Source organism: Oncorhynchus tshawytscha, linkage group LG09, assembly GCF_018296145.1.
Source record: "Oncorhynchus tshawytscha isolate Ot180627B linkage group LG09, Otsh_v2.0, whole genome shotgun sequence".
Classification (NCBI taxonomy): domain Eukaryota; kingdom Metazoa; phylum Chordata; class Actinopteri; order Salmoniformes; family Salmonidae; genus Oncorhynchus; species Oncorhynchus tshawytscha.
The window spans coordinates 11,014,984-11,040,513 of NC_056437.1; the positions used below are offsets into that span (position 1 = coordinate 11,014,984).

The 25,530-nt window shown below is 44.8% G+C and overlaps 1 protein-coding gene across 3 annotated transcripts; it reads right to left on the reverse strand.

Annotated features, from left to right (window-relative positions):
• Nucleotides 1-2,461: 2,461 nt before the first annotated feature.
• On the reverse strand, nt 2,462-17,573 carry LOC112257365 (alpha-synuclein). Of its 3 annotated transcripts, XM_042326531.1 has the most exons (7): nt 17,336-17,573; nt 16,316-16,461; nt 16,069-16,098; nt 9,227-9,369; nt 3,908-3,982; nt 2,684-2,754; nt 2,462-2,573 (listed from the first exon to the last, which is right to left on the reverse strand). In XM_042326531.1, exons 2-6 carry the CDS (start codon nt 16,434-16,436, stop codon nt 2,725-2,727), a joined length of 399 nt encoding a protein of 132 aa, XP_042182465.1. In that variant the 5' UTR covers nt 16,437-16,461; nt 17,336-17,573; the 3' UTR covers nt 2,462-2,573; nt 2,684-2,724. The 3 variants fall into 3 exon arrangements, with proteins under 3 accessions (XP_042182465.1, XP_042182464.1, XP_042182466.1); XM_042326530.1 differs by lacking the exon at nt 17,336-17,573 and having other exon boundaries at nt 16,316-16,529; XM_042326532.1 differs by lacking the exons at nt 2,684-2,754; nt 17,336-17,573 and having other exon boundaries at nt 16,316-16,530.
• Nucleotides 17,574-25,530: the final 7,957 nt, after the last annotated feature.

Here is a 25,530-nt window from a genome sequence, read left to right on the forward strand (position 1 = left end):
TTCACTATTAGCAGAGTATATTGTATACAGTATTCACTATTAACAGAGTATACTGTATACAGTATTCACTATTAACAGAGTATACTGTATACAGTATTCACTGTTAGCAGAGTATACTGTATACAGAATTCCCTATTAACAGAGTGGTGTATATAGACTTCGTTATTAGTAGAGTATACTGTATACATTATTCACTATTAGCAGAGTGTACTGTATACAGTATTCACTATTAGCAGAGTGTACTGTATACAGTATTCACTATTAGCAGAGTATACTCTATACAGTATTCACTATTAACAGAGTGGTGTATACAGTATTCGCTATTAGCAGAGTGTACTGTATACAGTATTCACTATTAGCAGAGTATACTCTATACAGTATTCACTATTAACAGAGTGGTGTATACAGTATTCGCTATTAGCAGAGTGTACTGTATACAGTATTCACTATTAGCAGAGTATACTGTATACAGTATTCACTTAACAGAGTGGTGTATACAGTATTCACTATTAGTAGAGTATACTGTATACAGTATTCACTATTAGCAGAGTGTACTGTATACCATATTCACTATTAGCAGAGTGGTGTATACAATATTCACTATTTGCAGAGTGTACTGTATACAGTATTCACTATTAGCAGAGTATACTGTATACAGTATTCACTTAACAGAGTGGTGTATACAGTATTCACTATTAACAGAGTGGTGTACAGTATTCACTATTAGCAGAGTGTGCTATATACAGTATTCACTATTAGCAGAGTATACTGTATACAGTATTCACTATTAACAGAGCATACTGTATACAGTATGCACTATTAGCAGAGTATACTGTATACAGTATTCACTATTAGCAGTGTGTACTGTATACAGTAGTCACCATTAGCAGAGTATACTGTATACAGTATTCACTATTAGCAGAGTATACTGTATACAGTATTCACTATTAACAGAGTGGTGTAGAGTATTCACTATTAGCAGAGTGTGCTGTATACAGTATTCACTATTAGCAGAGTGTACTGTATACAGTATTCACTATTAGCAGAGTGGTGTATACAATATTCACTATTTGCAGAGTGTACTGTATACAGTATTCACTATTAGCAGAGTATACTGTATACAGTATTCACTTAACAGAGTGGTGTATACAGTATTCACTATTAACAGAGTGGTGTACAGTATTCACTATTAGCAGAGTGTGCTATATACAGTATTCACTATTAGCAGAGTATACTGTATACAGTATTCACTATTAACAGAGCATACTGTATACAGTATGCACTATTAGCAGAGTATACTGTATACAGTATTCACTATTAGCAGTGTGTACTGTATACAGTATTCACTATTAGCAGAGTATACTGTATACAGTATTCACTATTAACAGAGTGGTGTAGAGTATTCACTATTAGCAGAGTGTGCTGTATACAGTATTCACTATTAGCAGAGTGTACTGTATACAGTATTCACTATTAGCAGAGTATACTCTATACAGTATTCACTATTAACAGAGTGGTGTATACAGTATTCGCTATTAGCAGAGTGTACTGTATACAGTATTCACTATTAGCAGAGTATACTGTATACAGTATTCACTTAACAGAGTGGTGTATACAGTATTCACTATTAGCAGAGTGTACTGTATACAGTATTCACTATTAGCAGAGTATACTCTATACAGTATTCACAATTAACAGTGGTGTATACAGTATGCACTATTAGTAGAGTATACTGTATACAGTATTCACTATTAGCAGAGTGTACTGTATACAGTATTCACTATTAGCAGAGTGTACTGTATGCAGTATTCACTATTAGCAGAGTATACTGTATACAGTATTCACTATTAACAGAGCATACTGTATACAGTATTCACTATTAGAAGAGTGTACTGTATACAGTATTCACTATTCGCAGAGTGTACTGTATACAGTAGTCACCATTAGCAGAGTATACTGTATACAGTATTCACTATTAGCAGAGTGTACTGTATACAGTATTCACTATTAGCAGAGTATACTCTATACAGTATTCACTTAACAGAGTGGTGTATACAGTATTCACTATTAGTAGAGTGTACTGTATACAGTATTCACTATTAACAGAGTATACTGTATACAGTATTCACTATTAGCAGAGTATACTGTATACAGTATTCACTATTAGCAGAGTATACTGTATACAGTATTCACTATTAGCAGAGTATACTGTATACAATATTCACTAACAGCTTTTCACTGAAGGTGACAGCTGGACCAGAAGGGCATATAGACCGCCCTCAGGACTGACTGACGAAGACACCAGAACACACACACTGAAGTACACACACTCACTGACGTACAGAAACAAACATACACACTCTCACACACACTGACGTAGGCTATACATACATACATATCGTCACACACACACACACACAGCACAGACTCCATTGAGGACCAAAACGAGGCACGACGGGACTTGGCAGTGCGACATGGAATGTTTTAATCATTGATTCTGGATGGTTACAGTAGTTCTGGATAATGCTCGTTGTGACATAATGCCATGTACTCTAATAGCCATCGGAATCCTCCTGCAAGTACAGAGAGGGAAAAGTTACTTCAGGAATTATTAGTATTACATTATGTTCCTATTTGTGTAATAACTGATAACAAATGATCCCAAAGTGAATCACAAACATACCATAGACGGAGGGTGATGATGGTGGATGAAACCCAAAAACATTACTGTGAAGTCATGGGAACCTCACCCTTCTGAACGGAAATCCACAACAAAAGAAACAATTAAACACAAACAAAAACTATGTAAAACAATCTGATGAATGAAACATGGAGGATGATGACTCAGTAAAAACGGGAGGATGATGACTCAGTAAAAACGTGAGGATGATGACTCAGTAAAAACGGGAGGATGATGACTCAGTAAAAACGGGAGGATGATGAGGAGTTAACCATTAATCACTGATTCAATGACAGAGTTACTGTACAGTCCTGTAGGTTCTCTCTCCAACCCTGTTCCTGGAGAGCTACCCTCCTGTAGGTTTTCATTCCCACCCTGTTCCTGGAGAGCTACCCTCCTGTAGGTTTTCATTCCCACCCTGTTCCTGGAGAGCTACCCTCCTGTAGGTTTTAACTCCAACCCTGTTCCTGGAGAGCTACCCTCCTGTAGGTTTTCATTCCCACCCTGTTCCTGGAGAGATACTACCCTCCTGTAGGTTTTCATTCCCACCCTGTTCCTGGAGAGATACTACCCTCCTGTAGGTTTTCATTCCAATCCTGTTCCCGGAGAGCTACCCTCCTGTAGGTTTTCATTCCCACCCTGTTCCTGGAGAGATACTAACCTCCTGTAGGTTTTAACTCCAACCCTGTTCCTGGAGAGCTACCCTCCTGTAGGTTTTCATTCCAACCCTGTTCCTGGAGAGCTACCCTCCTGTAGGTTTTAACTCCAACCCTGTTCCCGGAGAGATACCCTCCTGTAGGTTTTCAATCCAATTCCAGTTGTAACTAACCTGATTCAACTTATTAACCAGCTAATTACAAGAGTCAGGTGCGCTAGGTTAGGGTTGGAGAGAGAATCTACAGGATGGTACAGTAACTCTCCAGGAACAGGGTTGGAGAGAGAACCTACAGGATGGTACGGTAACTCTCCAGGAACAGGGTTGGAGAGAGAACCTACAGGACGGTACAGTAACTCTCCAGGAACAGGGTTGGAGAGAGAACCTACAGGACGGTACAGTAACTCTCCAGGAACAGGGTTGGAGAGAGAACCTACAGGACGGTACAGTAACTCTCCAGGAACAGGGTTGGAGAGCCTTGGTCTACAGCCTCGGACCCCGAGGTTCCATCTACAGAAAGCCTGTTGAAATAGTGATCTAGAAGATGTTAAGCGTGACGGTAAATGTCCCACCTCTGCAGCATCATCGCCCTCTGGGTCCGCTGGAGACTCGTTGATGGGCAAGTCTTTAGACATAGCATCTTCATCCTGCAATAATAACACATTCACTGACCAGGTCAACAATGGACAAGTGTCCCAAATAACCCTGTTAGACTATTACCTTGTGTTAGTTGGTTGCTGCTGCAGTATTTTCCTCTTGTTGGTAATGACAACCATACTAACACAACACACATATACACGCACACATACACACACACACACACACACACACACACACACACACACACACACACACACACACACACACACACACACACACACACACACACACACACACACACACACACACACACACACACACACACACACACACACACACACACACACGAGCTTGATTGGTGCTTGGCATTGGTATGACCTTCTCTAATAAGATACACAGGTGATACACACAGATCCACTCCCAGGCTACCAGCTGACACAACCTGAGAGTTACAGGGTAGTGCAGACCCAGGTGCTCTCTCTCTCTCCCCCCTCTCTCTCTCCCCCTCCCCTCCTCTCTCTCTCTCTCTCTCTCTCTCTCTCTCTCTCTCCCCCTCTCTCTCCCTCCCCTCCCTCTCCCTCTCTCTCCCTCATCTCTCTCTCTCTCCCTTCCCCTCCGTATCCCTCTCTCTCCCTATCCCTATCTCTCTCTCTCCCTCTCCCTCCCTATCCCTCTTTCTCCCACCCCTCCTTATCCCTCTCTCTCCCTTCCTCTCTCCCTTCCTCTCTCTCTCTCTCTCTCCCCCTCCCTATCTCTCTCTCTCTCTCCCTTCCCTATCACTCTCTCTCCCCCTTCCTCCCCCTCCCTCTCTCCTGCTCTCTCTCTCTCCCTCCCCCTCCCTTTCTCTCTCTCTCCTGCCCCCTCCAAATCTCTCCCCACTCCCTATCCCCTCCCTCCCCATCCCCTCCCTCTCCACTCCCTATCCCCTCCCTCTCTCCCGCTCTCTCTCTCACTCTCTCTCCTCCTGCCATTCCATTTAACACCGCCCACCGTGTCTCCATCTGTTCACACAGCAGAGCCAGACACACACACACACACACACACACACAGACACACACAGACACACACCACACTTCATCTCCCAACACTCACCATGGCAAATAAATACGGTTTCTACTGTTCTTCTTTCTATTTTACTTGTCAACTCAAGAAACCAAAATACATGAAAAGTATGTGGACACTTCAAATTTGTGGATTTGGCTGTTTCAGCCACACTCGTTGCTGACAAGTGTATAAAATAGAGCACATAGCCATGCAATCTTCATAGACAAACAGTGACAGTAGAATGGACCATACTGAAGAGCTCAGTGACTTATACAGTTAGTTCTGTACATGATAATACTTATCCTATAAAGATAATATCTTATCCAGCTAAGTATTAACTTGAAACCTAAGGAATACGTTCATTTTTCACAATTTCTTGAGCCTTTAATTTCCCATATGAAACATTGACGAGATATTGATTGGGTTCCTCTTGTCTAGTGGCTCATCAACAGGACATAAACAGAACAGCATCTGTGACTTGAGTCAGTGAGTCAGTCTATGGGAGCTGATGAGGTGGGTTCTCTGCTCTATCTTACCAGCACAAATCCATTTACCAGCCTGAGCCGTCTCCTTCTCACACAGACAATAACCAGCAGGCCTGTGTCTGTCTGTCTGTCTGTCTGTCTGTCTGTCTGTCTGTCTGTCTGTCTGTCTGTCTGTCTGTGTGTCTGTGTGTCAGGGTTTCCGTTAGGAAAATGTAGAGCAGAACATTTGACAGCCAACATTTTGAACTAAATAGCCTATTTCAAACAGAATATGGATAATGAATATGGATCCTTAATTCATAAAACCAGTTGGCCTAAGCTACATAAACATTCAAAATAAACATGAAAAAATGAGTCTGATGCAACAGATCAGAACGTTTATCTTAAAATGTTGATAAACTATTTCTTCACATTATGAGTGCAGCAATGCCGATAAGGCAATAGGCTAACTGGAGCCCCACAAGGCTACCTGGCGCCCCACAAGGCAGTAGGCTACCTGGTGCCCCACAAGGTGGTAGGCTACCTGCCGCCCCACAAGGCAGTAGGCTAGACGTGAATGTTCATCCATAATGCAATTAGCGAGTAAACACTGTTGTCAAACGGGCACTGCACATGCATACTGCCTCCAGCTCATTGCAAGTGGTGTGTGACGCTCTGATGAAGCCTGCCTTCAGTTGCCGTTTGATGCCGCTTTCAAAACAACTGGGAACTCGGAAATCTCTGAGTTTCAACTTCAGTGGGTTCAAGATTCCTGGGAAAAATACGAGCTCCGACTAGGAAAAATAGTTTTTAACAGTCATCAAACTCGGAATTCCAACTCGGGAACACAGGCCTCTTTCTAGAGCTCTGACTTTCTGACCTGAAGTTCACTGACCTCATGATTTGACCTCGTATTTTTCCAGAGTTCCCAGTTGTCTTGAAAGCACCACAAGATGCTGCAGTAGCAGCTCTGGCACTTTCGGACAGATTTCCACTCAAAGGCTCTGTATCTGCATGCTGTACGCATGTGATAAATAAGATACATAACCAATATAAACATAACAAAGATACATAAAGAATATACAAATATAAATGATTCATATTAACCTATAGACCCATAAACATGACCGGTAAAATGTATTTCCATCAATGAAGAGGCTAAAAAGCGTTACTTCACAATGGTGTTTTTTCTTCTCTACCCGGACAATTTTATTTATCAGCTTTTCTATTTTTTAATCGGACAAAAGCCGGCTATTAACAGCTAATGGAAACCCCGGTGTGTGTGTTCTATCCAGCACACAAACAAACAAGTAACATCCTCACTCTTCCTCCTTCGTCGTCAGACAGCCCATCTCTCACACTGTCTAATTGATGGCTGGTGGCTGGCTGCTGTGGACAACCACATGAAAGTGGATCACTCAGCTCCCTCGCCTGCTGTTCCCTTGCTTGCTTTAGGAAGGAGGGATGAGAGAGACAGATAGAGGGATAAATAACGGTAACGAGAGATGGAGCCTGGGTCGGAGACCCCTAGGCAGAGAAGCCCCTTTGATGGGCTCTAACATGGGGTCGGTCGGTCGATTGGACCTTTTTAATTTGATCGATAGCAATGACACTGTAATGACTGGCGCTCAGAACACAAGCAGGGAACAGACAGGCACTAAGGCTACCTCCAAATGAGATCAATCCAATTCTGTGCACAGTCTCTGGCTTCGCCCCAAATGGCACTCTATTCCCTACATAGTGCACTACTTTTGACCAGGGCCCATGTAGAGAATTAGGGAAGCAGTCTCTGTGTTTTCACTGTGACACCCGGAGGACACAATTAGGCGTTACACGGAGGACATGATAAAGCGTTACACAGGGTTGGAGATAAAGAGCTAGGTGGCCAATCAATGGCCACAGGAAATACCACAATCAAACCTCTTTCAAAACAAATCAAATGGACGTAACAAAATGTGGGGGAAAAAGGTCAAGGGGTCAGAATACTTTCCGAACGCACTTTATAATGCTGCTGATGACCAGAGTGGTTACAAGGAGTTGTTTACTGTCCATACCCACATTTCACTACTTTATGTTATTCATCAGTGGTATTTGTGTGTGTGTGTGTGTGTGTGTGTGTGTGTGTGTGAGTGTGTGTGTGTGTGTGTGTGTGTGTGTGTGTGTGTGTGTGTGTGTGTGTGTGTGTGTGTGTGTGTGTGTGTGTGTGTGTGTGTGTGTGTGTGTGTGTGTGTGTGTGTGTGTGTGTGTGTGTGTGCGTGCGTGCGTGTGTGTGTGTGTGTCGGTAATTATCGTTATGAAGTCCTTGATTTTCAGGCCCAGATTTTGTTTATCATTTCCTCTCAGTAGCATAATCACAGGATAATTGTGTAATCCTCTAGAATGATGTCCCACTAAACACTAAATTAATCTGTGAGTGTCTGTGTCATGTAACCCCTCTAGTCATAAACAAAGGAGGAAGGGAGCTAAACATTTTTTTTTCTAATTAGTGAGGTTTTCTCTCTGATTGATGTTGTTGATTTGTTTTTACGATAAGGTCACTGTACAGGAAATGTGTGTGTGTGTGTGTGTGTGTGTGTGTGTGTGTGTGTGTGTGTGTGTGTGTGTGTCTGTGTGAATAAGGGCAATTTACAGATAATGAATGCAGTGATTGTTGAGTACCAGAGACATCAGCTGTATGCTTTGGGTGGCTAATTCACCTGGCAGATTAACACAGTTAAAGCAACAATCTGCCATTTGTTTTTGTTTTTTACAAAATGTTGACCCCTCCACCTGTTTAGCTATAAAGCTGAGGGATGGGTCTGGAGTATGTAACCATGCTCAAATGCATAGATGGAGTTGAGTTGTACTAAGCTCATTAGGCAAGTTATACCCCTTCAATAACCAATGGGTGTTTGTTATTAATTGAATTGACCGTTGAACAGCAGTAAATATTGCACATTGTCCCTTTAACTGAGAGAACATGTAAGAGCAGAAACCCTGTTGCTCTGCTGTTGGTTTGAAGATGAATCATCACTACGACCACAAGGCTTTCCTTTTATCTATCCGAGACTCTGTTGGGTTTTGTTTTGAAAGAGAGACAATCATTTTTCATCTTCAGAGACCGTCAGGGCTGCAAATTGTCTCAGTCTTTCAGGATATTGGACCTCACCCTCTCTCTCTCTCTCTCTCTCTCTCTCTGCCTTCCTTTATCAAAACAGACTTTCAAACAGACGATGGAGAATCCATCCTGTTTTTATGACTGAGAACTAAGAATGTCAGAGACTATAAGAGGAGAAGAAGAAGCTAGCTGTAGAGGACTGAAGGTCAGGGTCCATTTTGACACAGACAGGAGCAGCCAGTGAATAGCTGTCATATAAAATGGATCGAAAATGTTTCATTGAAAATGGAGGACAGCATTGAAACGCAACAGGTCCGTTCTGATGAAGTTTCAGTACAAAAACTAATAGCAATGGTCGCCTCTGTTTTCTCTCCTAGCATGTGATGTTAAAGTTTATTCCCTGACAAACATGTATTCAGTCAGACAACCATAAATTACACACCAATACTTTCTCCTTATGAGAAAGTTTAGCTACAGAGAACCACAACCAATTCACTGCTAATGTGATGGTGAGACAGATAGAAAAGAAGTTCGCCCTGAAAACACATTTGTGCTGAAGAAGAAAAAGTAAGCCACCTGTTTGTCATTCATCTCAATTCAATAGGTTGTTGTGAAGGACGAGAGAGAGAGGTGGAAAGTGTGTGCCTGAGGGCAAGAAAGGCATCACTCTCAGGTATCATTTTCACCTGTTTGGCTGGGTCTTTCTTGACCAATCCGGTCGCAGCAGCGATATTCCCCGCCCCCTCCACAGTCTTGTTGCACACTGCTGTGACACCTGTCACCATGGCACCGCCCACCTGGGACACCCCAGACACCGTTTTACCTGCAACTGTGGTGAGAGTGAGAGAGTCAGAGAGAGAGAGGAGGAGGAGGGGGAATAGGGAGAGAGAGAGAGGAGGCAGAGAGAGAGAGAGGGAATATGAAGAGTTTAACATCCAGAGGTAAATACTGTATCTCATGGTTAGAGAAGATACTGTTATGATATGGGGGAAGGTTAGTGTTAGGACACAGGCAAACACACTACCAGGAGACACTTCCACACCCCACCCCCAGGTGGCAGCACCAACAGGGTCTAGGTGCTGAACTAAGACTTGATAAGCACATAAGGTGATGCCATTAAAGGTGATGGTCAGTCAGTGTCCCAGCTGGCAGAGCCATGAGGCTGCTGGGTTTGTTTGGTGGCCATGAGGCCTTTCCTTTGTTTTTGAGTCTTTATTTTGGGCATGCCTGTGTTTAAAAATATATATATATTGAACATATGTGACTCGTTTCAGGAAACTAGCCATATGTCGCAAGTCATGACTTCACAGGAGAGGCGTTTGAGCGGAAATGCCTTCTTGAACATTTTCACTTTCATATGCCTAAATAACAAACTTGTATGCCATCTGTAAATATGAATAAAGTTGTTCAATTACGAGCCTAGTTGGTTTAGCCATAGAAAAAGGCTTGACAGAACGGGCCAAGCAAGCTGTACAAACCAAACAGAAATGACACAGGAAGTCTTATTGAATGAAAGGGGTTCCAGTTGGCCATGAAGCGTTCATCCATGTATACAGTAAGAGTCTAGCTACACTTTCAGATATTATTAATTTCTAATTTGGTCAGAAAGTTGTTTTCATTGCAAGTTAAAGTGTACAGTTAGCTAGCTGACGTTAGATGGCTGGCTCACTAGCTAACAGTACGTGTATGTTCTGTGGAGTAATATATCAGAAAGTCATTTGCATTGCTAGTTATAGCCTAATGTTAGCTAGCAAACTAGCTAACATTAAACCTATTTGGTTAACTTAAGCTAGCTATGACAATCACTTTGTATTGCTAGTACTCTGTGAATTGGGATTATGGTTCATTGTTTAGCTAGTGGCTAGCTACATGTCTAAACAAAAGACTCCACTTCGCCAGATGATTACATGACCCATCAAGTTAGCCAGGCGTGTTTGACGGTGATTAAGGCTATCTATTATAATAATGCAAGAATATTTGTATCTGGAATTTGTCTTTCAGCATCAGTAGAACAGGCCTGACTCTCCTCCACCAGACATCCAAGGAGAATGGTCTAATGCCTCCCCATCAAAAAGAGAGCTGGCCAAAGCAAGCACTTGTTCAGAGTGAGCGGTCTGTGTACCAGAAGATGGTTGCTGACTGCAAGACTTCCTGTCAAGACCTGTAGTTGTCTCTGGGGGCCCCTACTGAACCAGTTGTCTCTGGGGGCCCCTACTGAACCAGTTGTCTCTGGGGGCCCCTACTGAACCAGTTGTCTCTGGGGGCCCCTACTGAACCAGTTGTCTCTGGGGGCCCCTACTGAACCAGTTGTCTCTGGGGGCCCCTACTGAACCAGTTGTCTCTGGGGGCCCCTACTGAACCAGTTGTCTCTGGGGGCCCCTACTGAACCAGTTGTCTCTGGGGGCCCCTACTGAACCAGGTGTCTCTGGGGGCCCCTACTGAACCAGTTGTCTCTGGGGGCCCCTACTGAACCAGGTGTCTCTGGGGACCCTACTGAACCAGGTGTCTCTGGGGGCCCCTACTGAACCAGCAAGCAAAGACATCAGGATGCATTACAGCGTTGATTTTGCTCAACAAGTAAGAAACATATCCTCCTTTATACTGATTAAGGACATATAGTCAGATATACACACACACACACACACACACAATATATAATATATATATGGTAAGCAGTCAAATACGTTTCACTGAGCTGTGTAAAGACAGATTGACAGGGGTGAGACAATTCATTTTAATTTATCTTAATGTTCTTTTGTTGTTTGCAGGTGCACTATCCTTCTGACCCTTTGCACCCAGGTCCCATCTACTATCCTTCTGACCCAGGTCCCATCTACTATCCTTCTGACCCTATGTAGCCAGGTCCCATCTACTATCCTTCTGACCCTTTGCACCCAGGTCCCATCTACTATCCTTCTGACCCAGGTCCCATCTACTATCCTTCTGACCCTATGTAGCCAGGTCCCATCTACTATCCTTCTGACCCTTTGCACCCAGGTCCCATCTACTATCCTTCTGACCCAGGTCCCATCTACTATCCTTCTGACCCTATGTAGCCAGGTCCCATCTACTATCCTTCTGACCCTTTGCAGCCAGGTCCCATCTACTATCCTTCTGACCCTATGCAGCCAGGTCCCATCTACTATCCTTCTGACCCAGGTCCCATCTACTATCCTTCTGACCCTATGCAGCCAGGTCCCATCTACTATCCTTCTGACCCAGGTCCCATCTACTATCCTTCTGACCCTTTGCAGCCAGGTCCCATCTACTATCCTTCTGAACCTATGTAGCCAGGTCCCATCTACTATCCTTCTGACCCTATGTAGCCAGGTCCCATCTACTATCCTTCTGACCCTATGTAGCCAGGTCCCATCTACTATCCTTCTGACCCTTTGCAGCCAGGTCCCATCTACTATCCTTCTGACCCTTTGCAGCCAGGTCCCATCTACTATCCTTCTGAACCTATGTAGCCAGGTCCCACCTACTATCCTTCTGACCCAGGTCCCATCTACTATCCTTCTGACCCTATGTAGCCAGGTCCCATCTACTATCCTTCTGACCCTTTGCAGCCAGGTCCCATCTACTATCCTTCTGAACCTATGTAGCCAGGTCCCACCTACTATCCTTCTGACCCAGGTCCCATCTACTATCCTTCTGACCCTTTGCAGCCAGGTCCCATCTACTATCCTTCTGAACCTATGTAGCCATGTCCCACCTACTATCATTCTGACCCAGGTCCCATCTACTATCCTTCTGACCCTATGTAGCCAGGTCCCATCTACTATCCTTCTGATCCTATGTAGCCAGGTCCCATCTACTATCCTTCTGAACCTATGTAGCCAGGTCCCATCTACTATCCTTCTGACCCTATGTAGCCACGTCCCATCTACTATCCTTCTGACCCTATGTACCCAGGTCCCATCTACTATCCTTCTGACCCTATGTAGCCAGGTCCCATCTACTATCCTTCTGACCCAGGTCCCATCTACTATCCTTCTGACCCAGGTCCCATCTACTATCCTTCTGATCCTATGTAGCCAGGTCCCATCTACTATCCTTCTGACCCAGGTCCCATCTGCTATCCTTCTGACCCAGGTCCCATCTACTATCCTTCTGACCCTATGTATAGCCAGGTCCCATCTACTATCCATCTGACCCTATGTAGCCAGGTCCCATCTACTATCCTTCTGACCCTATGTAGCCAGGTGCCATCTACTATCCATCTGACCCTATGTAGCCAGGTCCCATCTACTATCCTTCTGACCCTATGTAGCCAGGTCCCATCTACTATCCTTCTGACCCTATGTAGCCAGGTCCCATCTACTATCCTTCTGACCCAGGTCCCATCTACTATCCATCTGACCCTATGTAGCCAGGTCCCATCTACTATCCTTCTGACCCTATGTAGCCAGGTCCCATCTACTTTTTAACTCCGTGCAAGTGTGGCTTGTTTGGTGTCTGCTGTGAAGGAAAACCACAGCAAGTCAACTACTTGGTTGATGAAGGCGTCATCCAGCCAAGGCAGCAGCGCAGTCATCAACTACGGAGTTGGGGAAACACGTGTGGACCTGAATAGTGATAACTGCAGTGGCCAAAACAATAACACGTTTGTGCTCTGGTATTGTGCCTGGCAGACGATGCACAAGCTCCACCACAGTCTGGACCTTCACTTCCTGATCACAGGCCACACCACGTTTACCCCTGACTGGTGCTTCGGCCTCATCAAGCAGCGCTTCAGAAAGACCAGAGTGAACACTGTCTGAGATTGCTGGTGTTGTGAAGGACAACACTGTGACAGGGGTCAACGTCCCACAGCTGGTTGGACTGGAGGATGGTAGGACTGGAGGATGGTAGGACTGGAGGATGGTACGGTGCTGGTGGAAAGCTATGGTTGGCAACAACACCTGACTCTGTACTTTAGGCCGCTGCCACAGATCAAGCAGTACCAGCATTTCAGGAGAATCATTTTCATTGCATTGTATGAGGTTATTCTTCTTATCTAAACTTGGGAGGTGAATTGATGTTATGCAAGGTTGTTATGTCTTCTCAATTTTTGTTAGTTATTTCCTGTTTTACAGCTTTGATACTCTGGAGCCTGGTGTTGTTGTCTCCAAGTAGCGTTCAGACTCAGTCGGGACCTGGTTTCAGCTGCTGCGCAATGCTGACATCCTTCGTCCCATAGATGGTCTGCCTGTACAAGCATCACCTGAATACATAGCTAGACAAACGCATCTTTTTGAGAAGATCAGGGACTTTTGCGACGAAGAGGCTATGGACATCACATGTCCTGCACAAAAGTCAAGGGCAGGACAGAAACAGGCTCCCCGAACATAGATTCCTTTGTTCATACGTGTTTCGGACGGACCAGTTCATCACTGGGGTGAGTTCCCAGTCATCAGCACTATCTGCAGTGCCGCTAGTCACATGACTCTCTCCAACACACACACTATACAGTACCTGTCAGAGAGAGAATTCCAAGAGTGTGGAAAGCTGTCATCAAGGCAAGGTGGCTACTTTGAAGAATCTTAAATAAAACATATATTTTAATTTGTTTAACACTTTTTTTTGGTTACTACATGATCCCATACGTGTAATTTCATAGTTTTGATGTCTTCACTATTATTCTACAATGTATAAAATAGTAAAAATAAACAAAGACCCTTGAATGAGTAGGTGTGTCCAAACTTTTGACTGGAATTGTACATTGCTGCTACTATTAATTTTTTTATCCTGCTGCTCAGCCACTTTACCCCTGATCGTATGCATATAACCACCTCATCTATCACTGATATGGTTAGTGATATTGTTCTTGTACATACTGTATATTATTTTGTTCTTTCTCTACTGGCATTGACACTTGTTAATTTTTCCTTTATATTGACACTATCTATTTTTGATATTGCTACAATGCAAGTAACCATTTCGCTGTACCGTTTACACCTTCTGTAGAGACCCATACACTTATAGCATTTATTTCACATGACCCAATCATTTAGACAAGTGTGTGATCTAATATTTATAAAATCTTTTTTATCTGGACACTTTCTGTTTACCTGGATTTGTTTCCTTATTGTCGGCTACTACTTTTACCACGTAGTCTTCATCTTTACTACACTACTCACTGTTTAGCACATGGCCTCACATGTGAATCCTTAGAGAGATGGGTGGGGCTGGCTTAAGAGGGTGTGAACAATGCTGATTGGGTGTAGACAAAGAAGAGCTCTCCAGTAGCTGTACCAAAACCTTTAAAGGCCCTTTTCTCAAAAGTGGAGTTACAAGTTTATCAACTTTCAAAGCAGGATTACTTTCCCATTGTTCCTACAAATGCAGTGTGTGATCTACCATTTTATAGCTCTGTGTCTCTGCTTTTATCCAATGAAAAAAACATCATTTCAAATTTTGCTACATAAGATAGAATCAAGGCAGTCGGTCACATATTTACGTTTTGTCACTATATGAATAAATAATAATCTACCTGGTCTGGAGAGAGCTGGCCTTGGATCAAGGTTGCTGACTCCCTTGTCACATGTACATTCAACACCTAGAGGCATACGCTCATTTCTCACATAGATTCAAATCAAATTTGATTTGTCACAGGTGTAGACATGAAAGAGAAATGCGTACTTAAAAGACCTTAACCGACAATGAAGTCATAAGAAAATAAGAACAAAAAAAGTAAGTTATAAAAATAACAAAATGCACATCATAAAAATCAGGTTACAGACCAGGTAGCCATAGGTCTAAGACCCCTAGACATACAGTATTCTAGCTATTGGTTACCCATTAGCCTGGTCTCAGATCTGTTTGATGAAGCCAAATCCTATGGTCTGGATTGTTTACTATACAGCACAAACATATCTGGGACCAGGATAGATGGGTATTCCCCTATAGATAATGGATTCAAATTCTCATATTAAGGTATAGGAACTAAATTCTCTCTGTATATATTAACCATAGTAACCTCTACTCTGCTCTGCTCTAGGCTAGGCATGGATGGCTTACGCAAGGCTATAACCACAAAACCTGATTAATCCAGTGAGTGGTGGCCATGACAGCAAGAAGACATGACTCAAAGGAGGACGCAGCCAGGCACACACACACACAGACCATTCACTCCAATCATAAGACAATTCAGGTACTGAGGACATTCAACATGCAGCTTATCTTTCAATTCAACGGCAAATGTGAACAGCTGAACAGTGACTCCAAGACAGAGTATACGGTGTCTCTTTCAATTCAATGGAACATAATGCATTCTGTGAGCAGTGACTCTAAGATATAGTGTATAGGCTGTTAAGGTGAGTTGTATGATATCACTGGTATTATTACTCTGCTGGCATTGGTGCCACAAACCATATCCTTGATTTTCATGACAATATGATCTCTGCTGGCTTTCTGTTAGTTGTTTAGTGTGTGTGTGTGTGTGTGTGTGTGTGTATTGTAAAAATCAGGCATTAAACTAAGTGTGTACAGTAGATTATATTCTATAAAATAGCTTAAATGTTGGTAATGGTGACATCCAACCTACCTGTTGTGACTCCATCTTTTGTTTTGTTGCCTATGAAAAGAACAAACACAGATGAAAGACAGGTGACAAATAATTAACATCCCATTTATTGATCTTACAAAGCACTGTCATTCAATACAATTATCACTTTATGTTGGCTGATCAAAACCATTGTCATACAGAATTTCTAACATTCAATGTTGCAGCAATGATTCAACAGGAAGTAGTAAAAAAAAACAGCATGTAAGCTACTATTGTCCACACCTACCGACAAAGATAACACCACCTTTTGTCATCTCTGCCGCCCCAGTCACGCCCTGCTTGGTCTTCTCTGCCGCTGCCGCCACCCCATCCTTGGCTTTTGAGAACCCCTTCATTAGCGCGTCCATGACTGTCCAAATGAAACAGAAACAGCTGTGGAGATGTCAAAACGTGCATTCAGTGCTGTGAGGAACTTCTCGGTAACAAGTGGTGTAATGGTGTGGGAGGGAGGGAGGAGGAGCTTAGGGTCTAGTCACCACCCACCTTTGTCTTTCTTCTGACAGCCAGGTCTGGCTTAAAGACCAAATGCAGTCATTTTTATATCAATATCAAATCCTTGCTGGGTAACATTTAAGTACCTTGCTTTTTTTTTTGGGGGGGGTTGGAACTTTCTTTGAATTTACCGCATGGTGATGTCACCATGGAAAGCCGAAACTCCTGCCTATGAAACCATGCTATGAAACCATGTTGATGTTAAGGTCTTGTGGAAATTATATTTTCAACCAGCAACTATCTGGAAATAACACTGATCAAATGTTTTCTCACTTTTATAGTGTTAGTTTGATCAGATGTTGTACAATATGATACAGAACATAGGAAAAACGGAATTTTGACTGCACTGGGCCTTTAACATGTATTAAAATTCGCTTACACATGCATGCCTATGGACAGACGTTTTAGAGAAACAAAAGGCAGGTAGCCTAATTCCCGTTTGAAGCCTTGATGATGCCGACTAGACTAGACTAACCAGTCTAACCTAGAACACCTGTTGGCAGCACACATCACATCTGTTCTCCAGAAACGTTGCCTCTCCATTTGAAGAATTGTATTATAGTTACATTATGTCACCACAACTCAGCCTATTTTTGTGATGAACAATTTCTGATACCCGGTCTTACATTTTTAAATAGAGAAAGGAAATCATATTACCAAAAAATGTTTAATGGAAATAAAAAATTATAAAACAAAATCTATCGAGATATTCTCGACTGGTGTTGAAAAAAATGGCATTCGATTTTCTACAAACCTGTGGATTGTTCTCACACCAGTAATTGCCTTCCAACTTCCCTTTCGACGCTGAATTTGAAAGACAATTCAGCCCTTATGTCCTAGAGTTCGAGAAAAACCTGTTGCCTTTTGTTGTAGAACGGATCGATTTAGCCTTGTAGGTTTGACACCGACACTCTTCTCCGCTTTGGAACCAGTCTGAGAGCGCATGTAACCGTGTGGTGCTGATGCTGGGAGAGCTCGAGACAGAATGGTTGCTTTACCGTCTGCATCCCACAACCTTGCCCCCCCCCACACACACACACAAACACACGCGCTCCCCAATCCCCCTCTCATAGGAGCGTTGATTACGTGGCTGCCCAAACTGACCACCACTATTCTCCTGTGCGTGGAAGGTTAACCTTGCGTTGTCCATCCACGCTAGTTAGTCATCAATCATTTGAAGGAAAGTCTATGATACATAACCGAAACCGATTATACATGCGTGGTTGAACATCCATCCACCATATCATGAACATTTCACGTCGTCAGACAATGAGATAATAAATCACAATCGATTTGACTACGTGATGGCTTGATCATCTATGGTCTGATATTCAACGTATAGGCTTAACATACAGCAAAACATCTAGCCTAGAACATGATTCTGCTTTACACTGAAGTCCCCCGGTCCTATAGCATGTAGAGCCTATCATTGTGGGCTCCCAAAGGAAAAAAGTTCATCTTCCAGGCTCAGGAAAAGGAAGAGCATTTGATCAGGCCTGTACAGCTTGTTTAGAATGGAGTTTAGAAGAGTTCGCTGAGCTACTCTTGACTTAATGCTTCTATAGGCCCTACAGGCTTCGGCTTGGTGAGATAATGCAGTTGATTATCCTACACATGCCTTCATTCATCATTAATCAAACAGTTCTAGCCAATATAGTAAATTCTGGTGGGTGGTCGTGATGGGTGGTCATGGTGGGTGGTTATAGTGGGTGGTTGTGGTTGGATGACAGTTTGCTATGGTTGTGGTGGGTGGTCATGATTGGATAACAAGCATCATGGGAGAGATGATGACCGGAAGAACACAAACAGATGATGTCACACGCTGTAATGACAAATAGCATCTTTGTATCTGATCACCTACCCACCTCCTTCCTTCTTCCCCCTCCATCCTCCACCATCATCCCCCTCTGTGTTTCCTGCCAGCTTCTCCTGCCTCGTCACCACCCTCTTCCTCCTCTTTCCCTCTGCCTCCACGCCCTCTTCCCCCTCTTTCCCTCTGCCTCCACGCTCTCTTCCCCCTCTTTCCCTCTGCCTCCATGCCCTCTTCCCCCTCTTTCTTCTGCCTCGTCACCACCCTCTTCCCCCTCTTTCCCTCTGTATCCACGCCCTCTTCCTCCTACCCCCTGCTGTCCCGTCCCCTCTCTCGTCTTGCCACATCCTGTGGACCACCCTGGGGGCCCAGTCAGTCTCTCTCTCTCTCTGCACCATCTATCTCTCTCTGCGCCCTCTCTATCGCTCTCTTACCTTGTCTCTCTCACTCTTTCTCTTTCTCTGTTTCATCTCTCTGTTTCAAGCTGATAGTTACAGTTACAGCGTTTCGTCCTAAAATCTTCTGGGTTCGAGATGCCAAATTTAGTATTTTTTTTGTCAAAATCATAATGACAAAATGTGGTGTGATATCCTGCTGATTACAATGGCACTGTTTGAAATGTTTACTTGACAACGGGTACTATATGTAAATCTATATAGGCCTAATTACAGTGTTTATTTTCTGGGTTAGGGCTTTGGCCAGATAAACATTGACTGTTGTAACTGTGCATGTTTGTAGTGTAACACAGTTTTCCAACAGAAAATCTTGCTGTGTTTGTTCTACAGTAACGACATCCACCTTTAAATGATACACTGTATTTGAATTGCAATCTTTCTCATAATTATACTAATTCTTCCATGCCTTTCTAAGACATGCAAGACAATGACTGTGAAGAAGCCTGTATAAAAAATGATAGGGAGTAAACCTGTCCCTCTGAGGACCAAACTAGTTTTTAATTTTTTTTTAACCTTTCTTTAACTAGGCAAGTCAGTTAAGGACACATTCTTATTTTCAATGATGGCCTAGGAACAGTGGGTTAACTGCCTGTTCAGGGGAAGAACGACAGATTGTCAGCTCGGGGGTTTGAACTTGCAACCTTTCAGTTACTAGTCCAACGCTCTAACCACTAGGCTACCCTGCCGCCCCGTTTGCTGGGTTGGATACTGAATTGCCACAATGCTGCCGGCTAGAGCAGTATGGATGCTGTCTTGACTGACTTGTCACATACATCACCATCAACCAACACACTGGAGATCTTTAGGGTGCTTTATTAATGAGTAACTGTAGATAGTGGTTTTACATAGGTAGAAAAGAGAGAAAAGAGAGAAAATTATGTACACAATGATATGCAATTATAACTGTAAGATGCATACAACACAAAGGCTGGATCAACTAGAATATTTACATTTTTACATTTGAGTAATTTCAGCAGACGCTCTTATCCAGAGTAGTGAGTGCATACATTTTCATTTTTTTGAATATGCAATGTAAACATAATGAAATAAGGCTTTACGCAGAAGTGAATACTGAAGAGAATCCAATCCTGATGGTATATATGTTTTAATAGGCTGCTATTACATCTAAATGGAAGGATAATGAAGTAAAAGAGAACATGAATTACAATAGCAGAATATAATTGCTATCACATCGGCTGCAGAGAACGAGATCACACAGTCTTCAGGAAGAGCTGTTGCTCTCATGCATGTTCAGTGTTATTTGCCTCGAAGCGAGCATAGAAGTAGTTTAGCTCGTCTGGTAGGCTTGTGTCACTGGGCAGCTCTCGGCTGTGCTTCCCTTGTGGTCTGTAATGGTTTGCAAGCCCTGCCACATCCGACGAGCGTCAGAGCTGGTGTAGTACGATTTGATCTTAGTCCTGTATTTGCATGTTTGATGGTTCGTCTGAGGGCATAGCAATATTTCTTATAAGCTTCTGGGTTAGAGTCCCGCTCTTTGAAAGCGGCAGCTCTAGCCTTTAGCTCAGTGTGGATGTTGCCTGTAATCCATGGCTTCTGGTTGGGGTATGTACGTACGGTCACTGTGGGGCCGACATCATCGATGCACTTATTGATGAAGCCAATGACTGATGTGGTGTACTCCTCAATGCCATTGGAAGAATCCCGGAACATATTCCAGTCTGTGTTAGCAAAACAGTCCTGTAGCTTAGCATCTGCTTCATCTGACCACTTTTTTATTGATCTAGTCACTGGTGCTTCCTGCTTTAATTTTTGCAGATACAGATAAATACAGATAAAAACTCTCTAGGTAGATAGTGTGGTCTACAGCTTTCATGGGATACTCTACCTCTGGCGAGCAATAGCTCGAGACTTCCTTAGATATTGTGCACAGTTGTTATTTACAAAAAGACATAGTCCGCCGCCCCTTGTCTTACCGGCTCCGCTGTTCTATCCTGCCGGTGCAGCATATAACCAGCCAGCTGTATGTTGATAGTGACGTCGTTCAGCCACAACTCTGTGAAGCATAAGATATTACAGTTTTGAATGTCCCGATCGTAGTTTAATCTTCCGCATAAGTCATCGATTTTATTATCCAAAGATTGCACGTTTGCTAGCAGAATGGAAGGAAGTGGGGGTTTGTTCGATCGCCTACGAATTCGCAGAAGGCAGTCCGTCCTCCGGACCCTTTTTTCTTCTCCGGCGCCATTGTTACATCTAGGTGGTGAAGGTAGGCAACATTACCTTCCTCCATACTGATGTTCAACACGGTGTCCCCACAAGGGTGCGTACTCAGTCCCCTCCTGTACTCCCTGTATACCCATGACTGCATGCCCTCACACAGTTCCAACTCCATCATCAAGTTCGCTGATGACACGACAGTAGTAGGCCTGATTACCAACAGCGACGAGACAGCTGACAGGGAGTAGATAAGCACTCTGACGGTGTGGTGCCCAGTATACAACCCCTCCCTCAACATCAGCAAATCAAAGGAGTTGATTGTGAACTTTAGGAGGAACCAGGCTGGGCAAGCTCCCATCCTCATCAACTGGGAGGAGGTCAAAAACGCAAAGTTACTCAGAGTACACATCTCAGACATTTGTATTTATTATGGATCTGTTACGCTTGTCGTTTGAATGAGGAGACCAAGGTGCAGCGTGGTAGGCGAACATCTTACTTTTATTAACATGAACACCGAAAAACAACAAAATACAAAATGACCGTACAGTTCTGCAGGCTACACAGCAACTATACAAAATCAAGATCCCACAAACTAAGGTGGGAAAAAGGCTGCCTAAGTATGATCCCCAATCAGAGACAACGATAGACAGCTGCCTTTGATTGGGAACCATACCAGGCCAAACAAAGAAATAGGAAAACTAGATTGCCCACCCTAGTCACACCCTGACTAAAAAGTTTTGTTTCTCAGGCTACATATGTTAATGTGAGCTATCTTTAGTGTTTTTTGTATCAGCTCCTGCTTTTCCCCAGTCTCTCTTTCCTCGTCCTCCTGGCTTTGACCCTTGCCTGTCCTGACCCTGAGCCCACCCGCCTGACCACTCTGCCTGCCCCTGACCCCGAGCCTGCCTGCCGTCCTGTACCTCTGCCTGACCTGACCCTGAGCCTGCCTGCCGTCCTGTACCTCTGCCTGACCTGACCCTGAGCCTGCCTGTTTTGTCCTGAATACCATCTGCCTGACCTGACCCTGAGCCTGCCGTCCTGTAACCTCTGCCTGACCTGACCCTTAGCCTGCCTGCCGTCCTGTACCTCTGCCTGACCTGACCCTGAGCCTGCCTTTTGCCGTCCTGTACCTCTGCCTGACCTGACCCTGAGCCTGCCGTCCTGTACCTCTGCCTGACCTTGACCCTGAGCCTGCCTGCATCTTCCTGGAACCTCTGCCTGACCTGACCCTGAGCCTGCCTGCCGTCCTGTACCTCTGCCTGACCTGACCCTGAGCCTGCAATATCCTGCAACCTCTGCCTGACCTGACCCTGAGCCTGCCTGCCGTCCTGTACCTCTGCCTGACCTGACCCTGAGCCTGCCTGCCGTCCTGTAGCCTCTGCCTGACCTGACCCTGAGCCTTTCCCGTCCTCCTGTACCTCTGCCTGACCTGACCCTGAGCCTGCCTGCCGTCCTGTACCTCTGCCTGACCTGACCCTGAGCCTGCCTGCCGTCCTGTACCTCTGCCTGACCTGACCCTGAGCCTGCCGTCCTGTACCTCTGCCTGACCTGACCCTGAGCCTGCCTGCCGTCCTGTACCTCTGCCTGACCTGACCCTGAGCCTGCCTGCCGTCCTGTACCTCTGCCTGACCTGACCCTGAGCCTGCCGTCCTGTACCTCTGCCTGACCTGACCCTGAGCCTGCCTGCCGTCCTGTACCTCGGCCCCTGTTGTCGTAATAAACATTGTTACTTCGACACGGTCTGCATCTGGGTCTTACCTTTATCCTGATAGTACAAACTGGCCATGACTGACCCAGCAGACCCGGGCCAGCTGCACTACGCCATCTCCTCCCAAGGAGCCACCATCGGGAGGCACGAGGAACTGTTTCGTGGCCTCATGGAGGGGGTACAAACGTTGGCTGAACACCATGACCGGGCATTGGACAGTTTGCTGGAGCAATTTCGCGGGTTGTCAGGGAGGCAGCCTAACACAGTGGTAACAGCCCCTCAGTAACCCAGCGGTTAGCAGCGTCATCTCATTGGCCAATCCACCTTCTCGGGAGCCCTGTTTACCCCCCGGAACACTTCAATGGAGAGTCGAACACCTGTTGGGCATTTCTGTCTCAGTGTGCCCTCATTTTCAAACTTCAGGCTCTCACCTGGGCTACTGCTGTATGGGAACAGCAGATAGCCATATGTGTTAGTCTGGAGGGGTTCGTGGGAGAGGTGAAGAAGGTTTTTTACACCCCGTTCTCCAGGAGAGAAGCTACCCGGAAGCTAATCCAGCTTCGGCAGGACTCCTGCAGTGTGGCCGACTATGCGGTGGATTTCTGCACGTTGTCAGTGGAGAGTGCTTGGAACCAGGAAGCACTGTTCGATATGTTCCTGCACGGCATCTCGGACGCCTCTCCTGCCTCCCTTGCTCTCACCCCTGTTCATGCAATTGTACTGTGGGGAAACCAGTCTAAATCTCTCCAGGTCCAGCTACCTTGGCTTCCGAGCTGAAACTATTAAATTCCTGCGAGACTATTCAATTCCTGCTCATCAAGTCTCTTCAGATTCTCGTGGTATTGGCATTCTCTTGGCTCCAGCAACACAATCCCCTAATCAACTGGTCTACTGGTGCCATCATGGGCTGGAGTCTGTTCTGCCACTCCCAGTGTCTGAAGTCAGTGCATCCTGCCCCAGGACATCTTCCTGGGGGCTTGGAAGGTGCCCGGGATCTTTCCGGTATTCCCGCGGAGTACCAGGACCTTTGGGAGGTTTTCAACAAGGCCCGGGCTACTTCATTTCCACCGCACCGACCATGTGACTGCGGGATTGACCTTCTCCCCAGCACCACTCCGCCCCAGGGTCGACTGTACTCGCTGTTGGGACCGGAGACCAAGGCTATGGACACCTACATTTGGGACACCCTAGCAGCAGGATTTAAACGTCCTTCATCCTCTCCCGCCGGCGCAGGGTTCTTCTTTGTGGAGAAGAAGGACAAGACCCTGTGCCCATGCATCGACTATCAGGGTCTCAATGACATGATGGTGAAGAACCGCTACCCACTACCATTCATCTCCTCGGCCTTTGAGCCACTCCAGGGGCTGGATCTACGGAACGCCTACCACCTGGTGCGGATACGGGAGGGGGATGAGCGGAAGACCGCCTTCAACATGGCCAGCGGCCACTACGAGTATTTGGTCATGCCATTTGGCCTCACCAACACCCCTGCTGTGTTCCATGCTCTGGTGAATGATTTTCTCCAAGACATGTTGAACCGGTTCATCTTCATCTACATTAATGACATCCTCATCTTCTCTCGCTCCGCCCAAGAACATGTGCTCCACGTCCTACGGGTTCTTCAACACCTCCTGGCGGAACCAGCTGTTTGTTAAGGCAGAGAAGTAAGAGTTCCGTCACTCCACCATCCCCTTTCTGGGGTACATCATCTCCACTGGGAGTGTGCAGATGGATCCCGGGAAGGTGAGAGCGTTGGTGGATTGGCCTCAGCCTTCATCCAGGGTGCAGCTGCAACGTTTCCTGGGGTTCGCCAACTTCTGTCGCTGCTTCATCCGGGGTTACAGCACCCTGGCTTCCCCCCTGTCTGCACTCACCTCTCCCAAGGTTCTGTTCACATGGTCTCCTGCTGCGGACCGGGACCTCAAACACCGCTTCACCACTGCTCCCATCCTGGTTCATCCTGACCCTTCCCGTCAGTTCGTGGTGGAGGCCAATGTGTCAGATGTAGGAGTGGGGGAGGTCCTGTCCCAGCATTCTGCCCTGGATCTGAAGCTACATCCCTGCGCCTTCTTCTCCCATCGCCTCAACGCCATGGAGAAGAACTACGATGTGGGAAATTGTGAACTTCTTGCAGTGAAGATGGCTTTGGAGGAACGGAGGCACTGGCATTGTATGGACCGACCACAAAAATCTGGAGTATCTCCACAGCACCAAACGCCTCAACTCCAGGCAAGCGAGATGGGCCCTGTTGTTCACACAGTTAAGCTTCTCCCGCTTGTTGTGTCTTTGGCATCATTAAAAATGAAGACTTATTTGATCAAATCAATTCTCTGTAATTATTATTACATGATTAAACTAATCATGTAAATGTAATTAACTAGGAAGTCGGGACACCACGGAAAATCTCTAGATTACAAAGTTATAATTTTCCGAATATAACTCTTTGGATATTTTAATATCTGATCAATTAGTCTTCTATTAATGAATTATTGTTTACCTCATGTCAGTCTCATTCCAAACATCGTAAATTGTTGGTTATCTGCACGAACCCAGCCTAAACTATGAATCATCCATACACCAGTTGGCTTAATCATTTATTTACTAACTAACTAAATAATCACAGAAATGCATAAACAAACAAACCGTAGATATTGGTTACTAACAAGGATAGGGAAGATTCCCTGGTGGGCTAAGCCGATATATGACGGCTTGGTGGACAAAGGGAAGTAGGTGTGGACTGAGAAAGAAGCGGGAAAGACAAAAGGGATCACTACACACATAATTATATTAATTGAAAT